The following is a 7,763-nucleotide window of genomic DNA, read 5'->3' as shown; positions in this document are numbered from 1 at the left end:
CACCTACAACTGTCCTTCACCAAGCACCCACTCTGCCAGGTGCTGTGAGAGGAATCAGACATAGGGTTGTTTCTCATCGTTAGCAAACAAGATTGCAGAATACATAGTAATTCCCATATTTTCTAGACAATGGGGCTTAAAGCTGAGGAAGCTGCCTGTCCTACTCATACCCCGGGAGTGGCAGTGCACCTACTGAGACCAGGCCTGTTGGGCTGTAGAACCGGTGTTCCTGACATGCCAGAGACGGTTCCAAAACGGCGGGTAGGGAAAAGTGAGCGGCTAGGAGAGGCTGGGCCTCCATCTCATGCACTAATCCCCTGTGGGAATCCCTCGGCGTCCTATCCCCGAAATGAGGGCAAGGCTGGACATGCTGGTACTGCACAGGGCTTTGTGGCTTTCTTCTTGTTTTAGATTCTTTAAACTTCTGATGGAATCCATCAAAAAGAAGAATAATAAAGCATCAGCCTTCAGGAGCGTAAATACTCGAAGAGCTACTCAGCGGGATCTGGACAACGCTGGGGAGTCGAGGAGGAGTCGGGTGAGTGAGTCCCCGAGGGTCGCTAGGGTCGCACAGGGAGAGCCCCCAGACTGGGCAGGCTCTGTGCCTATTCTCTGTGCTCCTCCAGCCCCGTCCTGGTGCTGGCCCATCTCCTGCCTATCTCAGCTTTTACCTGCTGTTCTGAGAGCCCAGAAGCAGCATTCACTTCTTGGCCTGATGGGCCAGGCAGGCGAGGCTGCCAGGCAGCATGGTGTAGCCAGCCCCGGGGCAGGCCTCCGCATCATAGCTCTACTCTCCAAGACCCCGCCGTAAGTGGTCTTCATCCTGAGGAGGGGCTCGAGGTCATGGCGTGTGCTGAGGCTTTGAAAGTTCCTTTTCCGGTTTCCTTTGGCTCTGCCTTCTACTTGCCCAGGCAAGATGAACTGTGGCCCACCAGTGCACTGGCAGGGACCAGAGAGGTATCTGGAAGCAGAGAAGTTGGGCTGCAGTGACAAAAAGGGGAAGAAGAGGGAAAAACCAATAGGAGCAAAATAGTCCAGGAATGGATAATCAGACATCTGCCAGGAGACCCAGGAGCAGGCCAGACCTGAGGGTGGTGTGGGAGCAGGTCCCTGGGTGCCATCTGAGCCAGCAGTGAGCCTGCTCGGGTTGGGGGTGATGTGGACTGGGACTGCCCCCAACCAGCTCTGTGGTCTCAGTTGTGTCACCCTTCTCTGGGTCTGTCTCCTCACCCCTAAAATGAGGGGCTGGCCTACACCAGGGAAAATGCTAGGTCTCTCCTGCTCCATGAGATCACCTGCTAGCTCACTCAAGCACAAGCGGGCATGGACTATCTTTAGAATGCTGCCTGGTCTTGATTCTTAATTCACCCACAAGGAGAGTATAAAAAACTAGGAGCCAAGTTCAGGAGGAGAAAGGAAGAGATACTCAGAATTCCACAAGATAACCCTTCCTCCTCATCCCCACCTGCAACTGGGTTTGATCAAAAATATTTGGGACAATATTTGACACCATCTTCTTCTAAGAAAGCAAGTCCTGGCACTTTTTTTTTAATTTTTAGGAAGGAAACTTTGCAAGTAAGTGGTGCATGTAAAGAGGAAGACTGAAGGGAAGGAGGCCTGGGATCCGGGGCTGGACAGAGTTAGATGCCAGTTGGACGGGTTGGGTTCGGTGTCAGTGGATGGAGAGTGGTGGCTGGATGGGGGAAGGGGTTAGAAGGGTGGGGCATGGATGGTTGGATGGGTTGGTGGGTGGATGGATGGATTCACTGAGCACTAGATATTGGAGTTAATCGTTTTCCTCCTTGCCCACAAACCACAGGGAGAGCAGGAGGGTGATGAGGAAGAGGAGGGGCACATTGTGGATGCTGAAGCTGAGGAGGGGGACGCCGATGCCTCTGATGCCAGACGCAAGGAGAAGCAGGAGGAGGAGGTGAGAGACCGTGTGTGGGGTGAAGGGGCTGTGGTCCCAGCCCCCTTCCCTGTTAACCTGGAGGGATTATCTGCCGGCACCCAGGCCACACCTCTGTGTCATGAACCCACAAGGAACCCTGAAGCAGCACCTGCCTGCCCAGCATACCTCTCTCTTGAGAAGATGGGGTTCATAGGGCGGGAATTTGGCACGGGTCCACTCTTGGGCTGCCTTTTAGATCTGGCCATCCCTGGACTTGAATCAGACTCAAGGACCTAGACAGGCTTCTGGCAAGAAAAAGTCAGGCTGCCTCTGGTTTTTACAATGAAAATATACCTCTCTCTCCTCCCGCAAACCAGTCCCCTGCTGTCATAGTGGCCGAGGGAACTTACTGGTGAGTGGGTGCACCAGCGAGGGCCGAGTGAGGGTGAGCTCCACCTCTAGGGGGGCTCAGTGGGACAGACAGGTGGCATTCTCAAGGCAAAAGGAAGAAGAAAGACTAACCAGGCCGGAGCAGAGGAGTTGGGAGTGTGGAGCAGGTGGGGCCTGGGTAGCCCAGGCCAGCCAAGGCTTTGCGGGGGTCTTTTTTCCACAGGCAGAGTCCAGGTAGATGGTGGGGCCCCAAGTGACACAGCCTGTGCTCCCTTTTCTGCCAGGTTGATTATGAGAGTGAGGAAGAGGAGGAGAGGGAGGGCGAGGAGAACGACGACGAAGACATGCAGGAGGAACGAAATCCCCACAAGGAAGGTGCTCGAAAGACCCGAGAGCAAGATGAAGAGGTGGGCTCAGGCGCTGAGGAGGACCCGTCCCTTCCCGCCCTCCTGACGCAGCCCCGGAAACCCACCCACAGCCAGGAGCCCCAGGGGCCCGAGGCCATGGCGTGCCGGGTCCAGGCTGTGCGTGAGATCCACTCGTTCATAGATGACTACCAGTACGACACGGAGGAGAGCCTGTGGTGCCAGGTCAGTGTGGCCGTGCAGGCCAGGGCTTGGGTGGTCGGTCCAGCCGGCCAAGTGCCTCTGTGGAAGGGGCCTGCTGAGCTCCCCTGCACAGCTGGGCAGGGGGCAGCCAACACTCCCCATGGTCTCCCGCTCGGAGCACACCCAGGCCTCCTGTTTGGGGCCTGTGAGAGTCATTTGTTCTTTGTAATCCCAGATCCCTTTAGGAATCTGGTGATAGCTATAAACCCTCTGCCCCAAAAAAGGGCCCACACATGTCATTTTCAAACCCCTAGTAAGCCAGTTCTCCCTGATCTTTCAAGACACATAGGACTGATTTACCAGGCCCTTTAGGTACTTGCAAATACACCACCTCCTTTAATCTTCAGTACAACAGATATGTTAACATGGACCACATGTGTTGTAGAGACACTGTTCGTGCCCTCAGGCAGGGACACTTCAGTTCCCCACACACACAGCCCATGTCACCATCTTTTTAGGGATTTCATGGTTCCCTTAAAACCTGGATGGTCTGGATGCCTAGACATGTGCACACGCTTACGCTTTGTCTTTCCTTTGATCCAGTTCAGTGGTTCCCAAGTGATGGGGTAATAACAAGAACCACTGGTGGGATTTGCACACGTGAAACAACGTGTACTGTGCTCTGTGGTCTTTAAGGACATTAAGGGCAGTGCAGAGTGGATGTGAATCTCAGCGTTGCCACCGACAGCTGTGAAAACAACCCCACTGTTTCCCCCTGAATCTGGGGGACTGGAGATGGCTGACCTGTACACAGTTCAGCCATCTCCAGTGTTCAGACTACCTGCCGGCTTGCCCAGCAGGACCACCTTCCCCCAGCCAGGGAGTTCCTGAAAAGGTTTTGAAGGAGTCTCGCCTCAGTCCTCTTTGTGGGGACTGGGGTGGCTGTCACCCTACCCAGCTCTCCCTCCTTTTGCAGGTGACAGTGAAGCTCCCTCTGATGAAGATCAACTTTGACATGAGCTCCCTGGTAGTATCTTTGGCACATGGCGCCGTCATCTATGCGACCAAGGGCATCACTCGGTGCCTCCTGAATGAAACAACCAACAATAAGAACGAGAAGGAGCTTGTGCTAAACACAGAAGGAATCAACCTCCCAGAGCTGTTCAAGTATGCAGAGGTAAGACAGGCTGTCTGCTGGCCTAGGACAAAGCATTAGCCCTCACCCCACGTTGTCTCAGGACCCGGCCACCGGGAGGCTCGCTCCAGCCGATTTACTCTGGCCCTTCCTGAGCCGTGCGTGCTTCCAGGCCACATTCCCCAAACCAAGTGTGCGTGCCCTCGTCCGCCTCCCAGGGTTTCTGGGGCATGTTAGCCTCATTCAGGTCCCCAGTGAAGCACCGTGCTGAACTTATCCAACCCAGAGTTGCCCGGGCTAATTTGAGTAGAGTTTTTTCCTTGAAATTAAGACCCTCGGGCCGGGCGTGGTGGTTCACGCCTGTAATCCCAGCACTTTGGGAGGCTGAGGCGGGCAGATCATGAGGTCAGGAGATCAAGACCATCCTGGCTAACATGGTGAAACCCCGTCTCTACTAAAAAATACAAAAAAAATAGCCGGGCATGGTGACGGGCGCCTGTAGTCCCAGCTACTCGGGAGGCTGAGGCAGGAGAATGGCGAGAACCTGGGAGGTGGAGTTTGCAGTAAGCCGAGATCGCGCCACTGCACTCCAGACTGGGGGACAGAGCAAGACTGTCTCAAAAAAAAAAAAAAAAAAAAAGAAATTAAGACCCTCCTGAAGTAGAGTTGTAGGAAATCATTGCTGCATCGCCTGCCTAGATGCTGTTCACTTTATCTGGTAAAGGGGGTCCCAGGGGTAGCGGTGCCCTGGCATTCCTGTCCCACCTGCTCACCAGCTCGTCTGTCCTTTCCTCTGAGCTGTGTCTCCAAGTTCTCCCACTTCACCAACTCTCCCAGAACTTTCTGAGTTTCCCCCACAGAACACTGAGGATCTGGGGCCCTCTAGCCTAAGCCCCCAACAAGTCTACACTAGGCTAGCAAAGCTCCCCCTGCCATGTACGCTTCTGCCCCCACCAATGACCACCCTGCAAAGTCTCCTGCTCCCCTGAACCCTTTTACCAAACACTTCCCAGAGGATGAGCAGGGAGATTGGCACCTGCCGAGAGTGCAGGGTGAGAGGCTCCTCCAAGACAGCTCAGCCGTAGCCTTGGCCCCTTGGTGAGGCCCAGCAGATGCCCGTGCGGCTGACCAGCCCCCACTCCGTGCACCCTGGAGGGGTGTGTAGTGTGTCGCTGCTGGGGGAGCTTTCCTTGCCTCCCAAAGGAAGCCTTAATCCTAGTAAACAGGTGTCTCAGTTTAAAAATAAGAAGAAAAAATCCTTTTCTTCCTATTGAATCTAAAGCATGTCCAAAGTTATCCCTGGATTCTTGTAATGACAATACAGACCTTGGGCCCCGGCCAGCGAGCCGTCAGCAGCTCTGCCTAGCCATCTCCTTCTGCTAATCCTGGGCCACCTCTTGACCACTTTGTCTTCAGCTGTACCGAGCTGCCAGACACAAGGAGAGAGAGAGCGGCCAGGGGGAGATATGCAGGCAGAAGGGAGCAGAAGGCCAGGCCCTCTAAATAAATCCCTTCCTTCCTCTCTCCAGGTCCTGGATCTGCGCCGCCTCTACTCCAACGACATCCACGCCATGGCCAACACGTACGGCATCGAGGCCGCGCTGCGGGTGATCGAGAAGGAGATCAAGGATGTGTTTGCCGTGTATGGTAAGAGGAGCTTGCAGATAACACCCCAAGGTTTGGGTGCCAGCCGGAACACCAGAAGGCTCAGGGCAGGAGGGTCAGGACCGTGTCGGTCCAGCATCGAGTCAGTCCAGCACCAAGGCAGGCACTGCAGCACGGGTGCAGTGAGTGCACCTGTAGGAGCCTTCAGATCTGTGAAGAGGTGACATCTCCCATCACTGAGGCTGCTTCAATGGTGTCTCATCTGCTGGTCCCTTAGAGGAAGCTCCTGATTGATGACTTGGCCCCATCCTGCCTTTGGGGTTTTAGTTCCCAAGTGAAAACAGTGCGGTTAGATCCTCACTTCCTGTGCTGCTGGAAGGAAGCGGGAAGCAGGATGCAGGGGTCAGGGAAAAGATGCCCCAGACCACAGGGAAGGGTTAAGTAGCTTGAGCAGGTGGCGGAGCTGCAGGGGAACCCCAGAGTCTAACTCCCAAGCCATGTGCTGATGTGGAGGCAGCCTGGCTTGTGTCTGCTGACTGTTCCCGTGGTCACTGCTTAATCCCTCCTAATTTTACCTCCCGTTTGACAGGCATCGCGGTCGACCCTCGCCATCTCTCCCTGGTTGCTGATTATATGTGCTTTGAGGGTGTCTACAAGCCACTGAATCGCTTTGGGATCCGGTCAAATTCTTCCCCGCTACAGCAGATGACGTTTGAAACCAGCTTCCAGTTTCTGAAGCAAGCCACCCTGCTGGGTTAGTGCGTGGGCAGGAGCCCTGGCCTCCCCTCTCCTGACCACCCATGGGCATCTTTCCATGGTTCCTTGCACACCAGTGGGATCTTGGGATCTGAGGGGAGCTGGGGCAGCTGGAGGGGGCTGAACAGCAGACACGACAGCTGCCTCTACCCTTTGAAGGAACAGGAAGAGGGCCTTCCCCTCTCAAGTGCTAAAGCGGGCTTGCCTCGTGATCCCACCAGCTTCAGAGACTCAGGACCCACCTGAGTCCTGAGGCTTCGGTGTTCAGCCCCGCAATCCCCTCATGGCATTCCCAACTTCCACCTCAACACCCTGACACGTGTTCTTGTGTCTCTGCCAGGATCCCACGATGAGCTGAGGTCTCCTTCTGCCTGTCTTGTGGTTGGGAAGGTTGTCAAGGGCGGGACAGGCCTGTTCGAGCTCAAGCAGCCCCTGAGATAGCGGCTACCCCGGCACCATCTGCCCAGCTCCAAGGACCTTCGGTGAAGGTGTGGCCCAGCCTGCCTTCTGCATGAGAGGACCAGGAGACTGGAATCCAGGGCAGTTCCAAGTGACAGTACAGAGCACAGCAGCGACCTTGGGCCTGAAAGCAGTGGGCCTCTGAGCTGGGCCAGCTTCACCTGGAAAGTGACAGAGTTGCTCATCCTTGCCCCTCCCTGTCTCTGGATTTTTATCAAGGTTTACCAAGTCTTCTGAGTCCCCCTGAGATGGCTGGGGCCTCACCTGTGCTGCAGGAGGCCTCTGTGGCATAACCCTTAAGGAGAAGTCCTGATTCACTGAGAAGACCAAGGGGAAGCCATGCTTTGCTACTGGGGACCCCAGGCACCTCCAGAGTAGGGAAGCGGGGTTCTTTTGCTGTGAGTGGCCAGGGACAACAGACAAGATTCCTGGGGGCTCCTGATGAGCAGGAACATGGAGCCTGCTGCCCAAGGCCTGCTTCTTCCGGCTGCTCCAGCCCCTGGGGGCAGAGTCCACAGAGAGTCCCCATCAAGACTTCTTCCCTAAGTCAAGTACAGGGTAGCACAGTCCTCCACCCACCCAACCTCTCTGCCTGTCCAGGGTCCTGGCCCTGCCACTGTGTGGCAAGGTGTCCTTCTAGATCACATCAGCCCCAAGGCTGGGGGCAGTCGCTCTAGGGCCGCAGCAGTTCACTCCCACACATAGAACCCAGGTCACTGCTGGGGCGATTGAACAGGTTGCCTGGCTTTTCTCTGCTGTCAGCTTGGTGCGGAGGCCTATGTTCCGCCCCATACGCCCCGTAGGCCCTGCTTATGGGAAGGAACACAGGCCTCCAGCCCAGAGGACTGTGCCGCCCTGTTCTTGGTCGTCCACATTTCCTCTCCCTCTAGCACCAGCAACGCATTTCCCTGGCATGGGCAGAAAAGACAGGACTGCCCGGCCACCCATCGTCTGGGAAGTGAGGAGCGCCTCTGCCCGG

General features: G+C 55.7%; 1 protein-coding gene across 1 annotated transcript; it reads left to right on the top strand.

Annotated features, from left to right (window-relative positions):
• Window positions 1-349: 349 nt before the first annotated feature.
• LOC116465032 (DNA-directed RNA polymerase I subunit RPA1-like) lies at window positions 350-7,757 on the top strand. The gene is made up of 7 exons (XM_032148247.2): window positions 350-538; window positions 1,820-1,930; window positions 2,566-2,871; window positions 3,806-4,006; window positions 5,494-5,611; window positions 6,159-6,323; window positions 6,666-7,757. The coding sequence occupies exons 1-7, from the start codon at window positions 350-352 to the stop codon at window positions 6,764-6,766; spliced, it is 1,191 nt and encodes a 396-aa protein (XP_032004138.1). The 3' UTR covers window positions 6,767-7,757.
• The last annotated feature ends 6 nt before the right edge of the window (window positions 7,758-7,763 follow it).

This window comes from Hylobates moloch, unplaced genomic scaffold, assembly GCF_009828535.3.
Source record: "Hylobates moloch isolate HMO894 unplaced genomic scaffold, HMol_V3 SCAFFOLD_2698, whole genome shotgun sequence".
Taxonomy (NCBI): Eukaryota; Metazoa; Chordata; class Mammalia; order Primates; family Hylobatidae; genus Hylobates; species Hylobates moloch.
Note: the sequence above shows the minus strand (reverse complement) of the source record. Positions and strands in the feature narration are given on the sequence as shown.